This window comes from Scyliorhinus canicula, chromosome 19 (assembly GCF_902713615.1).
Source record: "Scyliorhinus canicula chromosome 19, sScyCan1.1, whole genome shotgun sequence".
Taxonomy (NCBI): domain Eukaryota; kingdom Metazoa; phylum Chordata; class Chondrichthyes; order Carcharhiniformes; family Scyliorhinidae; genus Scyliorhinus; species Scyliorhinus canicula.
Genome location: NC_052164.1, coordinates 35,266,259 through 35,289,615, shown reverse-complemented (window position 1 = coordinate 35,289,615; position 23,357 = coordinate 35,266,259). Strand labels below are relative to the sequence as shown.

The following is a 23,357-nucleotide window of genomic DNA, read 5'->3' as shown; positions in this document are numbered from 1 at the left end:
GCAGCCCCTTTAGTGCTGCCCCCCCCCCCCCCCATTGCGGGTGTACTGGGAAGATCTCACTTTTGCTCATGTTGAGTTTGTAGCCCGAGAAGGCTCCAAACTCTTTCAGGAGTGTGATGATTCCGTCCATGCTGCTTTGTGGCTCCGAGATATAGAGGAGCAGATCATCCGCATAGAGTGAGACTCTGTGCTCTCTACCTCCCCTTCGGATCCCCCTCCAATGTTTTGCTGCCCTGAGCGCGATTGCTAGCGGTTCGATTGCTAGTGCGAACAGCAGCGGGGACAGTGGGCATCCTTGTCTGGTGCCCCTGTGCAGCTGGAAGTATTGGGAGTTGGTATTGTTGGTCCGTACACTCGCCATGGGAGCATTGTATAGGAGCTTTACCCAAGCGGTGAACCCTGTTCCAAGCCCGAACCGCTCCAGTACCTCTATGAGGTATTTCCATTCGACTCTGTCGAAGGCCTCTTCTGCGTCCAGGGAGACGATCACCTCTTGTGTTCTCTCCCCGGAGGGGGTCATTATCACGTTCAGCAGGCGCCTGATGTTCGCGGTAAGCTGTCTACCTTTGACGAAGCCCGTCTGGTCCTCTGTGACCACCTCAGGTACAGTCTTCTAGCCTTTTGGCTAGGATTTTTTTTTTTTTTTATAAATTTAGAGTACCCAATTATTTTTTCCAATTAAGGGGCAATTTAACGTGGCCAATCCACCTACCCTGCACATCTTTTGGGTTGTGGGGGCGAAACCCACGCAGACACGGGGAGAATGTGCAAACTCCTCACAGACAGTGACCCAGGGCCGGGATTCGAACCCAGGTCCTCAGCGCCGTAGGCAGCAATGCTAACCACTGTGCCACCGTGCTGCCCCTTGGCTAGGATTTTGGCCAGTATTTTGGCGTCTGCGTTCAGCAGAAATATGGGTCTGTATGATCCACATTCCGTTGGGTCTTTATCTTTCTTAGGTCATCGGACAGAGAATTACAGATGCCCCGGACAATACGGGGTCAGGCCCGCTAATAATATGCAAATAGTGTTTACTGTAAGTGCGTTCTGGACCACATTGACGCTGCTGTCGAGGGGACAGAGAATTGCAATTTTGCCATCAGAACGTATTCTCCACCTAATTGCGTTTCGTGATTTTGGCACTAGCCAATGGAAAATCCAGACCAAAAAGTCTCAGATTCCTTCTCATGATATAGATCACAAAGTATGTATACTTCTCTTCCCCGTTTTACTCTCCAAACTTGGCACTTCCCTTCTAAACCATATCCCATAGATCAATCACCTTTAACTCTCTCCTGTGTAATTCCAATCTTCTACTCTTTCTGTATTACCCAGTATCACATTTGGGAGACAAATATAGACTAGTAAATGTAGCTTTTACAAATTCCTTGCCACCCTGGCACTGTAGATGAATGTGATCACCATGAATTTCAGACAGAAGGCTATAGATGTCACAAAGCATAAACTCAGGAGATCCATCTATAAGGAAACAGAAATGCAGCACGATTTTTAACTGATTAAGATGGTGCCGTTTTCTGTCTTCCTTTTTGCCTTTCGCAGTGGTATAACATAGTTATCATTGAATTTACAGTGCAGAAGGAGGCTATTCGGCCTATCGAGTCTGCACCGGCTCATGGAAAGAGCACCCTACCCAAGGTCAACACCTCCACCCTATCCCCATAACCCAGTAACCCCACCCAACACTAAGGGCAATTTTGGACACTAAGGGCAATTTAGCATGGCCAATCCACCTAACCTGCACATCTTTGGACTGTGGGAGGAAACCTGAGCACCTGGAGGAAACCCACGCACACACGGGGAGGATGTGCAGACTCCGCACAGACAGTGACCCAAGCCGGAATCGAACCTGGGACCCTGGAGCTGTGAAGCAGTTGTGCTATCCACAATGCTACCATGCTGCCCATAGGCTAACATGTTAGCCTATCGAGTGGGGTAATCTATAAAAACTTTTAAATTTTGGTTTGAAAGCTTTAATCCCTCTCTCCACCACTCTAGAAGACTGTGGGTGGTGTAAACTATAATTCATGTTCAATTCTCAAAAATCGCTCTTGCACAATGTGGGGCACGATCGATCGGCCTCATCACGCTCGACTCAGTGACACGATGAGACTGTTAAATCTTGCGGCGCTTGGAATGCCTCAAGATCTAACCAGATCTTGTGTGATGTCATGACCTGGATCTCACCCTTGCTAAGCGAGATTCAGATTAACATATTTAAATGATCCAGTAAACTCACTTAAATATGTCGGCGCCCGATTCTTCTGAGTTCCAGGAATGAACGCCTGTGCCTGGGAGACCTCACCATGGCACCATTTATCACTGATGGGGGGGTTGAGAGATCGGGCGACATTTTAAAATGGCTAAGCACGTCAGTGCAGGAAATGTGGTATGTGCCGCCTCGGTGGGATGTTCCTTGTCGAGATCAAAAAAAACGTGTCCCATTAGACAGCCAGGTCATTCTTGGTGCTGCAGGCGATGAGAATAACCCTGCTGCACCCGTCCAAAATGAGATTCTGTTTTATGCACATAAAATCTCATAGAAACTTACAAAATACTAACAGGATTAGACAAGGTATATTCAGAAAGAATGTTCCCAATGGTGGGTGAGTCTAAAACTAGGGGTCAACGGGTGGCAAGGTAGCACAGTAGTTAGCACTGTTGCGTCACAGCGCCAGGGTCCCAGGTTCAATTCCCGGCTTGGGTCACTGTCTGTGTGGCGTCTGCACGTTCTCCCCTTGTCTGCGTGGGTTTCCTCCGGGTGCTCCGGTTTCCTCCCACAAGTCCTGAAAGACGCGCTGTTAGGTAATTTGGACATTCTGAATTCTCCCTCAGTGTACCCAAATAGGCACCAGAATGTGGCGACTAGGGACTTTTCACAGTAACTTCATTGCAGTGGTAATGTAAGCGTACTTGTGACAATAAAGATTATTATTATTGATTATAAGGGGTAAAGCTTTTAGGACTGAGGTGAGGAGAAATTTCTTCAGCCAGAGGGTGCTGAATCTGTGAAATTCACTACCACAGAAAGTAGTTTGAGGCTAAAACGTGTAATTTCAAGAAGGACTTAGATATAGCTCTTGGGGCTAAAGGCATCAAGGGAAAAGGGGGGGAGGGGAAGCAGGGTTAGGGTATTGATGATCAGTCATAATCATAACGAATGGCGGAGCAGGCTCAAAGGGCTGAATAGCGTCTTCCTGCAGCTGTTCTAACTCACACCCGTGATCTTTGGTCACTTTCTACTTGCAGTACATTCTACAGATGACCTCACTCAATAAAATCCTCTTTCAAAGGTTTTGCTGATTCAAAGTTATTTGCATTAACATACCTTACCTAACAAATGTACTTAAGTATTCTCCAGCTCTTTTTTAAAAATGCTGTATTCATTTTGTAGCTATCCTTTACTAAGTATTACAACTCCCAGGTCCTTAATTGTTCCATTCAAAGTTTATCCCTTTTACTTTAATTCTACTCACTTGACAAGTATCCTAATTGTTTTAAAGTCAGTTTCTCCACAGAATTATGGGTCAGTGCCTTGATGATTTAAGGATGTTGTCTCACTCAACTGGCCACATTAACCATTTCAGGTCATGCTGTTTGTCAAGTATTTGCATATGAACAAGACCCATTCTTCAGTGCAGGTTCACCAAATATTTCCCAACCTTTGAACCAGCCCATTTTTGAGATTTCGTGCATATTTGTGACTTAGCAAATAGCACGCCTGCACATGTACACAGAGTTTCAATATCATGTCATACATTCCTGACTCTCATGTGATCCTATCACAAGATCTCAAAGTCCTTGCTTATCTCACTGTGCATGGTCCCGATGCTTGGGTGGTGGCCAGACTATCAAATGCAGTTCTCTTCAAAAGGTGAACAGGCAAGGACACAAACGTTGCCAAGGAGAGCTCTCAATTTATTAGTCCACCTACAATTTCACCAAAGTATACAGTACAGTAAGACCAGATTGATATATTCTATTGACTTATATCAAAGATAGGTTATTCCAGTTCCCATTTTGTATCATCTTTTTCCTGCCTCTATCTTAAATGAGGCATCCCAACAATTACCATTCTATCTTATTGATGAGCTGAGAAACTTTACAGAATAAAATATTCTCAGGTCTTTAAAATAGAAGCCACTCGTTCCTACTTAATTCCAAGCATTAACATATTTTACTTGTCTATTATTTGAAATAATGTTTTAATTTCTCAAATATAAGAGTGTTGTTGGGCTAATTGGTTTCCTTTAATTTTCTTATATTCATGCAAACTACTTCGACTGTGCGCACGGGCCTGTGCTTTACGGTTCTGTTCTTTTAAATCTCCTCTCCTTCATGTCAAGCCAGAATCCATTGTTACCGTTTTGAAGAAAAAAAAAATCCATTGTGGCTCTTTTCAGGAGCCCAATAAGTCATTCAATCTTGCAACCTTACCTGTCAAGGAACTTAAAATTAATAATGCCCAATAAAGTTACATTCAAAAATATGAAAGGTGTATCAGATTCTGTAACAAGAATCAATTTCCAATTCACATGATTGAACCTTTGAAATTTTAAAATGCCAAGCATTATATGTGTGTCTTTTTATCCCGAATTAAGACTCTCATGTATATCTTGAAATTTTTCGCCGTGCACAGGTGAGATTTCTAGTTTATAAACTTAAAAATTCAGTCCATTTGAAAATTACATATATTCCAAATTAAATAAAATTTTCAACAGCAAGAATGTTTAGAATAATTTCCAATTGGATTTTTGCCAGACATCCCAAGGCTTCAAACTAAAACTTAAAAAACAACACTCATTCTAAACTAAGAACATTGCTGCAACTCACTCTTCATGTTTTATCTAAAGCAACAATCACACTCATATGGTTTCCATAAAGACATACACGATAGTTATTGTGACAGAACTTGCAGCAAGCTTTTGCTTTCAACATTGTACAACCAAAGGTTTCAAGAGCTTACAGTCCTCATGCATGCACAAATACAAACAGGCGCTCTTGCAGCATTTCAGCCATTATCTCTCAAAAGTCTTTTTTAAATCCCTATTTTCTAATATGAACAACCTCACTACCTATTCACGGGTGATCATCTTAATTATTCCTAACTTCCTGACACAAATTTTCATATTGGCTTGCAAAAGAGCAGAAGCCTGTTCTTCCTCACTTATCACTTCATTTTGCGGATCTGGAGTTACTACCAAGATGGGAGCTGGTATGTGTCAAATAGTGATCACAACATGATTGAATTCAGTGTAGCGTTTGAAAGTGAACAGCAGGATTCAGATACTCGAATTTTAGACTTGGGCAAGGCTGACTTTAATGGGATGAGACTTTAATGGGATGAGACAGAGACTGTCCATGGTAAACTGGTATGATCTTTTAATGGGGCAAATGACTGAAGATCAGTGGAGAATATTTAAAGAAACATTTAAGAGATACAGTGTGAGGAAATACCCGAGAGAAAAAGGTTCACTTCACAAAAAAAAACAGCAATGGGCAACTAACGAGGTTAGAGACGGCATAAAACTAAAAGGGCTTACAAAAATGTAAAATATAGCACAGATCCGGACAAATGGGATAGATACAAAGATCAACAAGGCCACAAAGCAGCTCATAAGAGCTACTAAAAGTGATTATGAAAGGAAACTTGCAAAGGACATCAAAATCTATAAGAAGAAATGTTATAGTTATAAGTGAAGGCGGGTTGTCAAGAGCAATGTAGACCTACTAAAAGCTGAAAGTGGAGATATTGGCCAGGATTCTCTGTTTGGTAGACCATGTTCTCCGTCGGAGATGAATTGGAACTGATTTGCGCTCCCAGTATCCCTCGCTATGCAAATTTATGCATGGTGAGGAATACGAGGGATTCCCCGCTATTGGGCCACCATTTTGAGTCGGTGGCCTGATAACGAGGCTCTGTGGCCGGCCACAGAGAGTTAGTGCTGTCAATTTTCAGCTCAGCACTTCAAAATCACATAAGCATGAAGAGGGGTGATTGAAATGCACTTGGCTCTCTTTGATGTGATTGATGTTTGTAAACATCGCGGTTACATGAAAGTTGTTCATCCATGAAGGAAGGTGAATGAAGCAAGGCATACAGCTGTTTTGTGGAAGCTGTCAATCACAGTCCATTAAAATGAATGGCTTGCAGCTAAAGGACCAGAGGGGTTTAAACACAGCTCACTGATTTTCTCTTTCCAGGAATGGACACGTGGCGAATGTTACAAGAGTTTTTTTTTTAAAAACTGCCCCTCCTTTGACTGCTCTCCAGTTTCCAAAAAGGGGCATCTTTTTTGGGTAGTCTGTGTCATTTATATAAGTTGTTAAAAACATCTTGCCAACCAGAAAAAAAGACTCAATTATGCCTATTCTGTTTCCTGTTAGCTAGTCAGATTTCAATCCAAGCCAATATGGTATTGTCTACACCATGAGCTTTTACATTCCGCAATAACCTTTGATGCAGTACTGTATCAATTGCCTTCTGAAATCTAAGTACAGTACATACACCAGTTCCACTTTATCCACAGCATATGTTACTTCTTCAAAGAACTCCAATGAGTTGGTCAAACATGATTTTCCTTTCACAAAACCATGCCGACTCTGCCTGACTACCCTGAATTTTTCCAAGTGCCCTGCTATAGCATCTTTAATCATAGTTTCTAACATTTTCCTGTTGACTGATGTTAAGCCAACAGGCCTGTAGATTCCTGCTTTCTGTCTCTACCTCATTTTGAATAGAGGAGCTTCATTTGCTATTTTCCAATCTAAAGAAATCTTCCCAGAATTTAGGGAATTTTGGAAAATTAAAACCAAGGCATCAACTATCACTTTCCTTTAAATTTCCTTTAAGACTCTAGGATGAAGTCCCATCAGTACCTGGCAACTTGTCAGCTCCAACAATTTACTCAGTATTACTTCCCTGGTGACTAATTTTCCAGAGTTCCTCCTTCTCTTCCATTTCCTGATTTATAGCTATTTATGGAATATTCCTGATATCCTCAACAGTGAAGACTAATGTAAAATACATGCTCAATTAATCTGCCATCAGTCTAGTCTCCAGATTCACTTTCCATAAGATAAATGTTCATTTTGTTAACTTTTCTTTTTAAAATATCTATAGAAACTCTTACTATCTACCTTTATATTTATAGCTGGCTTTTTCTTGTATGCGCATGTTTCCTTTCTTATCAATCTTTTGGTGATTCTTTGCTGTTTTTCTTATAGTCTGTCCAATCTTCTGATCTGCCATCTAGCTTTGCACATTGATATGTTTTGTACTATATTAAAATAATATAAAAGTTTATTGAATAAAAGAGAAAGAGAAAAAAACAAAAGGAATACACAACAGACTTCAGAACTTCAAGGTCTTCACGCTGATAGGAATTCTGCCTCTACTCCCAAAAGCACACTGCACTATCTGGTTCCCTCTCTGACAGGAATTTTGCCTCTTTCCCCAGGAACAGTGCTTCAAGAATAATAGCACTAGCCTGATCCCACAGTGACTGGAATTCTGCCTCTGTTCCTAGGAACAGTGCACCATTATTGGTTCTCGTGCTGATAGGAATACTGCCTCTGAGAACGTATACCACCAGCTTCCCTTCCACTTTGTGTACACAAACAAGATGGTTCCCAAAACCCACTTTTATATCCAACTCTGGCATCACTCCACATCTTAATCCAAAGTTGTTAATAATCAATTGATCAATAATATTGTTCGGGTTAATTTAATTGGATCTGGCTATTTGTACACATTACCTTAAGTATAAGACAATGGATTATTTCAGATATATTCTTTATCTTAAACTGGACAGTCTCCTTATTCATTAGGGGCACTTTATCAAATTAATCAAGGTTGAGTTTGTTTAGATAGGGGCCTAGATGGAATTATGCAACTGTTTCCCACAGAGGTGCCACATCATGTTCAAAATACAAATATGAATGTTAGTAGAGAAACAGAAATGAATAGGATTGAAACCTTTTAACTACCCGATTAAATACTTATTCCTCACAGGCCTAATAATCATCTGTTGCTAGTCAATTGTTACTTTGTAATACTACTGATTAGTGTACTGCAACTGAAATCTGGCAGTGGATTTTTAAATCACAAATTGGCACCTTGTTTATATGTTGGCCAGGATTGAAATTAAAGTCCGCTGAATGACGCGTTTAGCAGCGTGTTTCTCGGTAGCTGCAGCACTGAGAAACATCCCCCTATTCAATGGCACTTGCCATTTTTTGGGGCCTTAGGGAGATTCTCTCCGCCGAAGCAGCACTTAAGAGGGGTTTCCTGCTGCAGGACTGTAGGAAAGGCTTCTCGCAGATTGGGGCACCATTTTGTTCGGCAGGCCCAATCTCCCCCCCCCCGCCTCCTGCTTTATTGACACCCCCCACCTCCCCAACCTTGGGGAGGCCCTCAGGAACACCGTCTCCCAGATGTGGCCGTAAGGCTCATTTGAATATCCAGATCATGCTGGGCGGAGAGAGTCTGGTAATTTGCAATTGGCCTGGCACGGAGCTCGATTTGGAGCTCGCATGCAATTCACCTGTTGCCGGCTCATTGAATCGCATCTGTTGATGTCAAACTGTTGGTATATCTTTAGCCTCTAAAAATGGTCAAGTTAAGCAGGCAAATGAAATGCTACTAAAATAAAATCTAAAATTTAGGCCAGCTTACACATCCACTACTGGGGAATCATAGATGTCCAAAATTGTGAAGCTAATATATTTCATTTAGTGTTTAAAACTGTTTGCTTTGTCTGCATTTTCTCAAAGAAAAGCTACTAAAATGAATCCATAAATCAAAGTTTATCTGTAGATCTGAGAAACACAAATTTGGGTCCTTGCAATGGGATGGAAGTAGCTGTGCTACAATATCAGTGACATTAAAATGTATCATCAAAATATCTTTCTTACAAATAGTTTTGATTAAACTTTGTACCCTTGAATTACAGAGGACACCTAGAATGAAGAATGCACAAATATATGCCACAGGTCATGTGAAGCTGTGTCTATTTTTAAAATTGTGGCTTGCCTGCAAAATATGACATCTTCTCCACTGAAACCTTTTGGAATAAATGTGCTCAATATTTGTAAAACTGAACTTTATGTATGTAACAGCTACTAGAACAAAAATATAATTATTACAACGTTTAATGACATACAATAATATCTTAGAATTATTTCTAAATATTCTACACAGACATTTAAAAACTTTTTTAGTTACATGAAAGACATTTGTATTAACAGGACTTCTCCATAATGCTTCATATGGACATGTTAGAATAGAACATGATTAAGTCTTATCGATTAGCTTCAGAAATTCCTTGCAGCACAGTGATAATATGTAATGCTCTTATGTCTCACAATAGAAATGAAAATATTTAATTTAGTAGATTAAATTTCCCCAGAATATTTTATCAATGCAATATAAATCAGCACTTTCTTAATGCAAAAGGAATAGTCCAATATAAAAAAAGCATATCTTATCAACAGATATGAAATGACCAAACTGAATACATCTGAATTCCTTAAAAAATGATAAAACCTTAGTTCACTGTACACAGACAGCTTAGTTGTCTTACACAATAGATTAGATAAAAATTGCTTTACTAGCTCTACAACTGCAATAAGTACATTGAAGTTTAGTAAAATAATATTTGTAGTTCATCATGATTGCTCAGTCTTTGCTTTGCTGCTTAGTGCACAGTTAATAGGAATATCGCTAAACATTCGGCACAGCTTAAAAGCAAAATTGAAATATCCAATTTTCAGTGATGGTGGCTTCCACCTGCTGCAGTGTTTTTATCAGAAATATGGTGCAGGAAAGTGCTCTCGTTTTGGCATCTGTGGTTCACTGCTTCAGCATTGAAAAGGGCCGGTGGCGGTGGAAGGTGCGCAACAGCTGGAATTGAAAGCGTATGATGATGGGGGTGAAGATGTAGATGGGAAAGTGGGTGTGGCATTGGTCGAGGAGGAAGTGAGCTGAGAGAGCTTATGGTGACTGGTGGAGGTGGGGATGTGGGAGTGATGGCGAAAGAGGCAGTGGTGGTGGTAGGTGGGAAGTTGACAGGGCTGGTGACCCGGAAACACTTCTCTTTGTGGGCTTTCAACATGTTGGAAAACCGGAATCGTTGACCACAAACATCGCAGGGATATGGTTTCTCCCCAGTATGGGTTCTGCGATGGCGCTTCATGTTTGGTCGGCTTGTGAAACTTTTGCCACAGATTTCACAGATAAATGGCTTTTCACCTGAAAAGATAAATAGACGGTTAAAAAAAAAAACAAGCAACATCTAGATAAACAATTTATAATCAATTTTGACTGACTAAAATATCTTTTAAAATTTGTAAAAGTGTGCTGTTTCCCAAATAATAACAAGGCGACGTTCACTTAAATAGTTACAGGGCTTTTAAGAGGATTAAAGTAGCAAATTATAACAGTGAAACAGTAAGAATATTCTTAATACAAGCAATAGTTGTTGCAGCAGTACCAAACAGCAACAGATGAGCACATTATGTTTACCTACCTGGTTAGAGACATTCTGTAGGGCCTACAGTGTTGTCTTGAATTTATAATTTTGTTTTCTCTATTCTTTGTAGCTTATAAAGACTTCAAGATTCTATACAATGTAGTTTTGAAGATTGCAACATTTGGTATTTCTCAAATTGAAAAAGCTAATTGTAATGGCTGTTGTGACAGATATTGTTTAGGTTTGCATCACCAGGAACTAGTGTTGACTACAATTTCTCCACCCAAGGGTAATTAGTCTGCAAGTATAATCTGCAATAAACCCAATACATTTTGTTTTTAAAGGCACTGCATACCTTCATTACAATATCTGGAAAAAATAGGCAAATGCTTGAAATTTTCATCTACCATGAAAGAGAAATACAGAAGAGTAGCAGTGTAGGTGTTTTAGATGACATTTTTTCACCTCCACATTTTTTTTTATCGTTCATTGGCTGTGGCGTTGCTGACTGGATTAGCATTTATTGCCCATCTCGAATTGCCCTGAAAATTGGCTTGCTAGGTCAGTTTAAACAACTAGAGGAGGAGGCTCCACAAATATCCTCATCTCCTCAATGCTATGGGAGCCCAGCACGTCAGTGCAAAATACAAGGCTGAAGCATTTGCAACAATCTTCAGACAGCAGTACCAAGTGGATCATCTATCTTGATCTACTCCGGAGATCCCAGCAGCACAAATGCTCGTCTTCAACCAATTTGATTCACTCCACATCATATCAAGAAACGGATGAAGGCACTGGATACTGCAAAGGTTATGGCCCTGACAACATTCCAGCAATAGGGCTGAAGACTTATGCTCCAGAACTAGCCAAGTTGTTCCAGTACAACTACAACACTGGCATTTACCCAGCAATGTAAAAAATTGCTCCGGTACGTCTCATCAACAAAATGCATGACAAATTCAACTGGCCTAATTACTGCCTCATCAGTCTACACTCAAGTTATCAGCAAGTGATAGAAGGTGTCATTGACCGTGCAATCAAGCAACACTTACTCAGCAATAACCTGCTCACAGACAATCAGTTTGGGTTCACTCAGTTCCTGACCACATTGCAGCCTTGGTCCAAATATGGACAAAAGAGCCGAATTTCGGAGGTGTGGTGAGAACGGCTGCCCTGAACACCAAGGCAGCATTCGACTGAACATGGCATCAAAGAGCCCTAGCAAACCAATGGGAAATGACAGAGAGCATGACACTGATTGGAGTCATAGCTAGCATAAAAGAGGATAGTTATGTTGGTTGGAAGTCAATCATCTCATATCCTGGACATGGCTGTGTGATTGCACCATCATCAGCGAACATCCCACTTCTGAATTTATGATGGCAGCTGAAGGCATTGGGCCTAGAACATCACCAGGAAGAACTTCTTCATTGACGTCCTGTGACCGAGAAGATTGACTTCCAAAATACACAACCATATTCCTCTGTGCTAGGTATGACCCCAACTGCTGATAGTGATGCCAGTTTCTGGAGGAGTTATATTTTTTAAAAATGGCCAATTTAAGGAAAATGTCAAAGAAAATTCCCTGAGAACCTATGAGACAAATGAAATTAGGCTCCATGACATCATGATTATCTTTGACGCTTTGAGAGGTGAAATTAACTGATGCATGCACTTTAATATGTTCAATGCCTCCTTCACCAATTTTACAGAAAATCTTTATCGGGGCGGCGGGGGGGAATATTCTGTATCCCAGTTCACTAACCCTTTTAAGATTGTTTTCCTCTGGCACATGGCTTTCGTACAATTTAATCGTTTTCCCCAAGAGCTGAACTCCTTAAGCAAAAAAAATACAGCTATGGAATTGGGTTCAAATTTCCACTTCCGAAAAAGATCAACTTATTTTGTTCGCAATGCATTTGTGGTCAGCACCTTCTTCTTGTGTCCAAGTGTATAGAATTTTAACTCACAAATGAAACCAAATTGTCTTTTGCAACCTTTAGTTCTTGATAAAGTTAGAACACATTGACAGTATGAGATGACATTAGCGGGAATATATACAACAGAAACAAAATGGCATTCCACTTCAAGGCACAAAATCAGGTGTCAATTTACCAAAGTGGCAATGTTCGAGAGAAACAAGCTACTCTATAGAAAAACGCACTTAATGCTCGTGTTATCTATTGCTAATTTTAGTGAGCGCACAGTGAAATATGAATTTTGGTTAGAAATAAAAATACAAGTTTAGTCACAGAACCATGTTCTTACCAGTGTGAGTTTTCATATGCTCATCAAAATACTGTTTCATGTTGAAGTCCTTGCCACACCACTGGCACATGAACTGTTTATGACCAATATGAATACTCATGTGAGAGCGAAGTTGGTACTTGTACTGAAATCTTTCATCACAGTTCTGAAATGAAAGGATTAATCTACCTTAACATTCAAATATATTTGCTTTGTATAACAGAGAATGCAATATTTGAGTTTAATGGCTCCTTCAAAAATGCTAACTTTCTGATGCAGTGTACAATTTAGAAAATTACTTAAAATCACTTTTAAGGAATCTCAGCTTCATGTAAATTACCACTTCAGTTGTGATTTACAAACTTTTCTGCAACTTTTAAAGACAAACACTTACTTGTATTAGTTATCCATGTATGCATCTTTAATAAATAAATAGTTTGCCATTAACACATTAACTTACCCCTTTTTTGATCAACTGATAAAATAATTACTCTTAATTAGCAACAGAGCAGCAATCCAGTAATGAACTGGTATTGTAGAAGAGAAGCAGTTCAAGACGCTCAGGTAAAACAATTCCTCAGTTTACAGTTTCGCTGCAGTCCTGCATAGGCCTCACTCCGGAACTTGGTCCCAGAGAAATAAATTTGTATTATCCCATTCAGTCCTGCAAATGTGCATACAACCTATTTCATTCTTCTAGGTTGTTTGAGACCCAGTAGATCATAGTGTGAGCACATGTCGAAAAATTGGGTGTAACACATAATATCTAGCCAGATTAATAACCCTTTTAGTTTGGGTTGGGTACTTCCATTTTTAAGTTGGCTATGTTACAGCATTCTGTGGCTTTGCAGGCAGCACACTACAATTAGTGATCCATATGGTTTCCTGTGAATTATTAAACATGAATTTGGGGAGAGGGACTCTGAGGTTATTAAACAGTTTGACATTAGGAGTGAGGAGGTTTTTGTGGGCTTAAACGTGGACAAATCGGCAGGTTTGAACGAGCTGTATCCCAGGCTGCTGGAGGAGGCAAGGAAGGAAATTACAGGGACTCTTGCCCAAATTTCTAATTCCTCTCTGGCCACAGGGGAGGTGCCAGAGGATTGGAGGACATCTAATGTGGTTCCATTTTTCAAGAAGGATGGTAAAGAGAAACCAAGGAATTACAGGCCAGTGAGTCTCACATCAGTGGGAGGGAAATCATTGGAGACAATTCCGAAGGAGAGAATCAATCTTCACTTGGAGGGGCAAGGTTTGATCAGGGAGAGGGAAAGCTCGATCAGGGATAGTCATCATGGCTTAGTTAGAGGGAGATCATGCCTAACAAATTTGACTGAATGTTGAGGTGGTGATTGGGTGTGTAGATTATATGGATTTCAGCAAAGCCTTTGACAAGGTCCCACATGTGAGACTGATAAGGAAGGTAAAAGCACATGGGACCAGGGTAACCTGGCAAGTTGGATCCAAAATGGGAGACAGAAGGTGGTGGTAGTAGGGCAGCACGGTAGCATAGTGGTTAGCACAATTGCGTCACAGGTTCGATTCCTGGCTGGGTCACTGCCTGTTCGGAGTCGGCATGTTCTCCGTGTTTACGTGGGTTTCCTCCGGGTGCTTCAGTTTCCTCCCACAGTCCAAAGATGTGCGGGTTAGGTGGATTGGCCATGATAAATTGTCCTCAGTGACCAAACAAAAAGGTCAGGAGAGGTTAGTGTCCTAAAAGGTTAAGTGGGGGTTGCTGGGTTATGGGGATAGATAGAGATAGACAGAGAAATACAGCACAGAACAGGCCCTTCGGCCCACGATGTTGCGCCGAACTTTTGTCCTAGGTTAATCATAGAATTTTGGACAATTTTTCATGGCAAATCCACCCAACCTGCACATCTTTGGACTGTGGGAGGAAACCGGAGTACCCGGAGGAAACCCACGCAGTCACGGGGAGGATGTGCAGACTCCACACAGACAGCGACCCAAGTCGAAATCGAACTTGGGACCCTGGAGCTGTGAAGCAATTGTGCTATCCACAATGCTACCGTGCTGCCCTTAAGAAGTTAACCTACACTCCATTATTCTACCCTAATCCATGTACCTATCCAATAGCCGCTTGAAGGTCCCTAACTTTTCCGACTCAACTACTTCCACAGGCAGTGCATTCCATGCCCCCACTACTCTCTGGGTAAAGAACCTACCTCTGACATCCCCTCTATATCTTCCACCATTTATCTTAAATTTATGTCCCCTTGCAATGGTGTGTTCCACCCGGGGAAAAAGTCTCTGACTGTCTACTCTATCTATTCCCCTAATCATCTTATAAACCTCTATCAAGTCGCCCCCTCATCCTTCTCTGTTCTAATGAGAAAAGGCCTAGCACCCTCAACCTTTCCTCGTATGACCTACTCTCCATTCCAGGCAACATCCTGGTAAATCTCCTTTGCACCTTTTCCAAAGCTTCCACATCCTTCCTAAAATGAGGTGACCAGAACTGCACACAGTACTCCAAATGTGGCCTGACCAAGGTTTTGTACAGCTGCATCATCACCTCACGGCTCTTAAATTCAATCCCTCTGCTAATGAACGCTAGCACACCATAGGCCTTCTTCACAGCTCTATCCACTTGAGTGGCAACTTTCAAAGATCTATGAACATAGACCCCAAGATCTCTCTGCTCCTCCACATTGCCAAGAACCCTACCATTAACCCTATATTCCGCATATTTGTCCTTCCAAAATGGACAACCTCACACTTGTCAGGGTTAAACTCCATCTGCCACTTCTCAGCCCAGCTCTGCATTCTATCTATGTCTCTTTGAAGCTGACAACAGCCCTCCTCACTATCCACAACTCCACCAATCTTCGTATCATCTGCAAATTTACTGACCCACCCTTCAACTCCCTCATCCAAGTCGTTAATGAAAATCACAAACAGCAGAGGACCCAGAACTGATCCCTGCGGTATGCCACTGATAACTGGGCTCCAGGCTGAATATTTGCCATCCACCACCACTCTCTGTCTTCAATCGGTTAGCCAGTTTGTTATCCAACTGGCCAAATTTCCCACTATCCCATGCCTCCTTACTTTCTGCATAAACCTACCATGGGGAACCTTATCAAATGCCTTACTAAAATCCATGTACACTACATCCACTGCTTTACCTTCATCCACATGCTTGGTCACCTCCTCAAAGAAGTCAATAAGACTTGTAAGGCAAGACCTACCCCTCACAAATCCGTGCTGACTATCCCTAATCAAGCAATGCCTTTCCAGATGCTCAGAAATCCTATCCCTCAGTACCCTTTCCATTACTTTGCCTGCCACTGAAGTAAGACTAACTGGCCTGTAATTCCCAGGGTTATCCCTATTCCCTTTTTTGAACAGGGGCACGACATTCGCCACTCTCCAATCCTCTGGTACCACCCCTGTTGACAGCGAGGACGAAAAGATCATTGCCAGCGGCTCTGCAATTACATTTCTTGCGGTGGAAGTGAGGTCGGTGCAGACTCGATGGGCTGAATTCTGCACTGTATGTTCTATCTATGTATCGATGTAGGGTGTTTGTGTGACTGGAGGTCAGTGTCCAGTGGTGTGCACAGGGATCAGTGCTCAGTCCTTTATTGTTCGTGATTGCATATAAAAGATATAGATGAGAATGTGGGAGGGATGGTCAGTAAGTTTGCGTTAATAGTGAGGAAGAAGGTCTCAGGTTGCAGGTAGATACAGATGGGTTGGTCAGATAGGCAAATCAATGGCAGATGAAATTTACTCCTGAAAAGAGAGGTGATGCACCTCTCCTATCTCAGAAGATGCTCAGATAAAACAATTCCTCATTTTACAGTTTAGCTGTAATCCTGTACAGGCCTTATTCCGGAACTTGGTCCCACAGAAATAAATTGGGAGGAGTAACAAGACAAGGGAGTACTCAATGAATGGCAGGACACTAAGAAGCTCAGACAAACAGGTGGGTCTTGAGTGCCTGTCCACAGGTCCTAGAAGGCAGCAGAACAGGTTAATAGAGTAGTTAAAAAGGTATATGGGACACTTGCCTTTATCAGTTGTGGCACAGAAGAGTAGGGAGGTTATGTTGGAGCTGTACAAAATATTGGTTAGGCCACAGCTGGAGTGCTCACAGGGACGGATGTGATTGCACTGGAGAAGGTGCAGAGGAGATTCACCAGGATGTTGCCTGGGATGGAGTATTTGAGGTATGAAGAGATAGGCTCGGGTTGCTTTCTTTAGAACAGAGAAGGAGAGGGGGAACCTGATTGATGTGCATAAGATTATGAGGGGTATGGACAAGGTGGATGTGAAGCAGCCACTTAGCTGAAGGGTCAATAACAAGGGGGCATAATTTTAAGGTGAGGGGGCAGAGGTTTAGAGGGAATTTGAGGAAAAACATTTTCACCACAGACTGGCGGGAGTCTGGAATGCACTGCCTGAGAGGGTAATAGAGGGAAACCTTACAATCTTTAAAATTTATGTGGAAGGGGACTTGAAATGTCCTAACTTTCAAGGATATGGGCCAAGTACTGGAAAGTGTGAATAATATAGATTTAGTGTAGCTCGTCAGTGCAGATTAGATAGGCTGAAGGGCTTCTTCCGTCCCTCATGACTATGATTTTGGTCACATTTTGAACAACAGAGCATAAATTAGTAAATTGTCTCAATACATTATGAAGTTGTATATATTATCTTCAAAGAAATCATGAAGCTCTGAATATCCCATTTTAACTATTTTCTACAGGGTTCTAACGGTCTTACATTTGTGGTGTCATGCATATCAGTGTACCTGCAAAATCCATACCATGAATTTCTGATATTAGTTGCAACTCCCTGGGAAGGTAGAAATAAGGACTTCCGATTTGAAAAGAACAATTATTTAAATACATTTAATGTCCAGCTGTTAGTATCAAATAGGATAAATTATTTTGGTGACAAAAAAACTAAATTACAAATTTAATTTACTTATTTATATAAGAAGTGCAAGATGTTAAATTACGAAAGTGCAACGGTGAATTTTTAAGTCACAGAGAATAAATTTGTTCCATCAGGTAAATAAGTTTATATTTCTGAAAGTAATGTATTTCTATTAGAGAAAACAAAGGCTTTAGAATTTATGTCCAAAACCAATTTTGAATAAAAAAATTTTTTTTTTTTTTTTAAAGAGTACCCAATTTATTTTTCCAATTAAGGGGCAATTAAGCATGGCCAATCCACCTACCCTGCACATCTTTGGGTTGTGGGGGCGAAACCCACGCAAACATAGGGAGACGGACAGTGACCCAGAGCCGGGATCGAGCCCTTTAAATTTATTTTTGGACCATAAGCCAAATAAATAATGAAAGTAAGCATTATTAGGTATCAATTCACATTTGAGTTATAGATCAAAACAATATTAATATATTAACTTACCTCACATTTGAAAGGCTTCTCTCCTGAATGTTGGAGAGAGTGGACCTTCAGTGACATACTGCGCTTGAAAGACTTCCCACATGTTTCACATGTGAATGGCATATCTTTTGTATGTGCTGAAATAACAAATGTTTGAACATGCTGCAGAGCACTACAGAAAGGCAATTTATTGGCACCTTTGTCATCGTTAAAGTAGCACACATTTTTCTATGTAAAACAATCACAACAATTTAGTAAACTCCAGAATGCAAATAGACTAATCAAAGACACAAGTTCTGAAGACAAACATGGATCAAATATTTGCTGCCATACTTCTTTAACCCAGCACTAAATTTCTAGGTTGTAACAAATAACAATGTTCGCAGCTATGACTGAAATGATCTAATACATGCACTTTGTGATTTTTTATATATTTCAGCTGTACCTACTACAAGCAGAACCTACTGAATAAAGCATTTTGAAAATATTTGCTGAGTTTTTAACAGCTATCCCAAGCTCCTATCTATCCACGACCTTCTATTTTGTTCTCAGTGGGGTTAGTAGTAATCTTTCTATTTACTCAGCCAAGCAAAAAACAGTTCCAAAGTTTCTCCTGGAGGGCAGTTTTATTGTCCCCATACTCTGTCAAATGACCTTTGTGTACTCTTGAGTGCCAGTGCCAGGAGGCCTTGTGGCGCATTGGCAGCATCTCTACCGCTGGATCAGAAGCTCTGGGTGCCTATCCAACGCCAGGATTAGCGGTAACACCCTGACCGTTGAACCAGAAGCTCTGGGTTCATGTCCAATGCCAGGATTAGTGGTAGCGCCCCGACCTCTGGACCAGAAGCTCTGGGTTTGTGTCCAATGCCAGGATGACTAGTAGCGCCCCTGGACCAGAAGCTTTGAGTCTAATGCGATAATTTATTGGCCACGGAAGGAGTGTTCCACATGGTTCAACGATTCATGATAGTCGGCTCAGAAATCCTTCCACCACTTCCCCCACTATCCCCCAAAGGGTAAAAAAAACAATTACATGGGTGTGATGATACACTAACAGCAAGTGTCAGTGCAACCCTAATAGTCTATTCCTAAATAGTTATGCGTGCTTGGCCTATTTTAAGGATAGGTCTGATGTCCATAGCCTCTATATGTTAGCTCAGGCTTTTTTGGCTGCTGTCAATAGGATATGGACATGACAAAACTGTAAAACTGCTTAATTCATTTATGGAAGTGCAGCTGGAAGGATTCCAACTCAGAGTTAAAGACCACTGAAAACCATGTTCTGAACCTTTGGCTGATGTTTGTTAATATGCATCACTGTATTGGAAGCTTTCACCTAACAATGCATCTTGTGACGATTTTGCATCAGTCGTCCTTGCACCTCCTTAACTTCAAGGAAGTCTTCTTCCCACAATCAGCCACTTACTGGAAGATGGGATGTCATGAGGTAGGTGCTGGGATCTCTGCTAGTTGTGGAGAATGATCTCGCCTTCCTGTGAGAGTGGCCTCGCCTTCCCATTTACAGTTCTCTAATTCTCATTGAATAAAAACATTAAAACCTTAGCTGAATTAAGTTACTGTGTGCGAGAGTGTGTGTGCGTGCGTGAGTGCGAGCGAGCATGTGTGTATGTGGTTCCCCCACCATATTATCTGTAGAAGGGTGGCAGAAAACCTGGGTTTCCTGCATTCGCCCTCTACAGATGTCAGAGGGTTGCAATGAAAATGGTATGTATGAAGGTTCACACTGGTGCAATTGAGGCTTATTTCAAAATTTCTTTTGGTATTAGTTTCCAAGGCTCAAAATGCTCCCCAAATAGATATTTACGTGCTTTGTTTTGAGAACACCTGAGGGAGTATTGTCTGAAGGTGTAGGTAGTGTCATGGGGCATGACGTACTTTAGATTATGGATTTCTCTGCCTTCTGAACTGCAACTTCCCTATCTTTCAACAGATTTAGTTAACTTCTTGGAGAAAACAACGTGATATGCTCTAGATTTGCATTGAATTTTGTATCAATATTTCAGCAATTATGTGAATGACTTTAAATGCTATTGCATAACACTTACTGCTATCAGTGGATGCACTTAATTAATATTGATGCAGGTGATAGAATATATGGGTTGGTACCAAAAGATATACTATATCGAACGTACAAAAATAAACTGCATCCAATGGCTGAAACAGTGTGAATGGCAGAATAACCTGAAGTCACATGAGGCAAGGCCAGAGCTAACATACTGAAGATATAGATATCTACCCTTAAAATAGACTGAGCATACAGGGGATCTTAAAAATAAACCAACTGAGTCACATTGATGCCAACTAGACAACATTGCTCCAAATATCACTTCAGAAGAAGGGCACCGCTAATATAAAACATTAGCACATATAGCCCATTTAAACTAAAAATTGCTCAAAAAAGAAAACAAACTTCAAGATAATCTTGTCCACATTATCTATGATACAACTGGACCAAGCTAATAGCTGCACTAACAACAAATTTAAGAAAATTAGTTGAGCTTGTAATGTTAATCCTTTTACAAGTGACGTACATTCATACCCAGGGACCCACTCTCTGCAAACAAAAGAAATATGTTCAACCCTTGATCCTTCTCTGAATTACTCAGGATCTTGGGGAACCTATAGTTCACTGTTGCTTTCTCCATGGCAACACCTCGGCCAGAGTTGGCTTGCCAATCAATCAGCACCTTTTTCTCCTCTAGTATAAAATGTCATGGTCATTTGAAATTTGGCATTCTTTTGTTTGTCCTTATGAGTGCAAGCCAAAAAGCTTCTGGAACATGTCACTCTTTTCAGCAACATTCAAACAGACAGTTCTTCTAAAGAACTGGCACAGACTTGGCAGAATGATTCAGCACAGAAAGAAGCTAATCTGCCCATGATCACAGCCGACTGAGGCACATGGTTGAACTTGAGTGCCATTTTATAGCTCTGCGCTGCTAACACTGGGAAACTTGTGGCTAAATGCTCTATTATGGAACTTTGTTCCCATTTGGTTACATTGCACCCCCTCCCTTAGTCATTTTTTGGGTGAATCACACCCATTGAATGTATTGGCGACAGTTAGATCCTCTCTTGTTGGAGATGATCATTGCCTGGCACTTGCACGGTGCAAAAGTTATTTGCTACTTGTCAGCCCAAGCCTGGATATTATCCACTTCCTGTTGCAATTGGACATGGACTGCTTCAGTATCTGAGGAATCGTGAATGGTGCTGAACTGTGTAGTAATCTGCTAACATCCTCACTTTTGACTTTATGACGGAAGGAAGGCCATTGATGGAGCAACCGAAGATGGTTTGGCCAAGGGCACTATCCTTTGTTTTTATCTCCATGTAGATTACCTTCCTATGAGGTGTGCAGGTTGCAAAGTGAGAAGGTTGCAAAGTGAAGAAGAGTGTGATGCAAATTTATTTAATTATTTAGCTAATTATTTAAAATTATAAATTATCTTTGTCTTTTAGAAGTTATGTGCATCAGATCAAATATTATAACTAAACAGATAGAAAGGATGGTAGCAGAGTTGTTAAACAAATATTAGGGCTTTAAAATTAACGTGAATGTTGTTTATTTGAATGTTCATCCATAATTTCGAGGCTTTAAATCCACAAATGTTGAATTAAAACATTAATTGATCAGGTGAAAAGGGATAGTGTGACAGCCACAGAACATGAGACTAAAAAGCACTCCTGTGCCTCAACATGTACAGCCACACCATTACAAAACAATTTAGCATCCCAAGTAGACTGCAGAAAGCCCTATAACATAGTGCACCTATGTTTCCAAAGTGCTTTTAAAACCCCTCATGATAGATTGGTTTTAACTTCGGCTCAACACATGGAGATTTACCGAATCCTGGCAATAGATAAGAAACTAGAAGATAAAAAGCTACATGTTGGGGTTGGAGGCAGGGGTTAGAACATAGAACGATACAGCGCAGTATCTGAGCAGAGTGCTCCAGAATCAATATAGGGAACACTGTTACTTCTCAGTTGTGCAAATGATCAAAAGTCAAAGCTGTCAAATTGCTGACGATACTAAACTGCTACGGGCAGAGGTACCAAGTCGGAAGATCAGCAGCAACGAGAGGGTGGGTTAGGAAGTGGCAGAGGCCATAAGCCAGAGTACCTCCAGCAGGAGAGTGCCTTAAGAAGCAGAGGCCACGAACCGGAGAGTCGGCAGTGAGAGGTTGGGCTAAGGAGTGGTAGAACCACAAGCTGGAGGCTCAGCAGCAATCAAAAAGGGTCAGGAAGAAGCAGACGCTTCTTCAAAGATGGATCCAATCGGACCATGGGGCCCTACATCAGACCAGCATGAAACAACTTTAAAAGAAAACTCGCAACACTAAATGAAAAAGCAGGCCCCTTTAAATGACTGACATTAACGCAAGACAACATAATATTGGGCAAGGTTAAACTAGAACTTCCTGTACATGACAAATAAAGAAGCAATATTGTACCAAATAGGTGGTGTTGAAATAGCTAAGAATGATGTGGAAAGAAATTTTGGAGTCTTAACTTACTTAAGCATTTCCTATCAATCCAAAGTAGCAACTACGTCAAAAGAATTTTGAACTACATTGCTAAAATAGTCAGGATCAAAATATATTATGCTCTGGTTAGATCACATCTAGAATACTGCATCCAGTTCTGGTTACTGACACACAAAGGAGGTGTTCTTCAAACTTTAAACATTATGAAAAAGGTAAACCTGTAAAATTACTTAATTTAGTGTACAGGAAGGGGACAAAGGTTTAAACTAAAAGATAACGTTGTTCTTCAAACACAAAGTTCATTGGACGTTTGGACAGAGTGCTGATGAGAAAACCCTAGACACATTCTAGAAAACAACCAGATGCATTAATCAATTAACAATTTTTAAAACAGTATTTTCAGAATGTGGGAGACACTGACAAGTTTGCATTAATTTCCTATCCTTAGTTACACAAGTGTTACAGTCCTTGTATCGCTCTCATAAAAAGATGTTGGGTAGAGATTTCCAGAATGCTGACCCAGCAACTATGAAGGAGGTGATCTATTTCCAAGTCAGGATGGTGTGGAACTTGGAGACTTTGATTTTCCCACAGAATTGCTGCTCTGGATCTATTTGGTGAGATTGTACAGGAGAGAGATGCTGTTCACGCAACCCCAAGACAAAATAAATTAGAGCTATAGGGAAAGGGTGAGAAAGCTGCACTGGTAGAGTATTTTTTTAAATTA

The 23,357-nt window shown here is 40.9% G+C and overlaps 1 protein-coding gene across 3 annotated transcripts in view; it reads right to left on the bottom strand.

Moving 5' to 3' along the window:
• Positions 1–9,107: 9,107 nt before the first annotated feature.
• LOC119953894 (zinc finger protein 652-like) overlaps positions 9,108–23,357 on the bottom strand; it is a 97,689-nt gene continuing 83,439 nt past the window's right edge. For all 3 annotated transcript variants that reach the window (XM_038778528.1, XM_038778529.1, XM_038778527.1), the window contains exons 4-6: positions 18,141–18,256; positions 12,759–12,903; positions 9,108–10,270 (exon numbers count right to left, since the gene is read on the bottom strand). In XM_038778528.1, the coding sequence (XP_038634456.1) occupies positions 9,789–10,270; positions 12,759–12,903; positions 18,141–18,256 (743 nt within the window). In that variant the 3' untranslated portion in view covers positions 9,108–9,788. The remainder of the gene's footprint in view (positions 10,271–12,758; positions 12,904–18,140; positions 18,257–23,357) is intronic.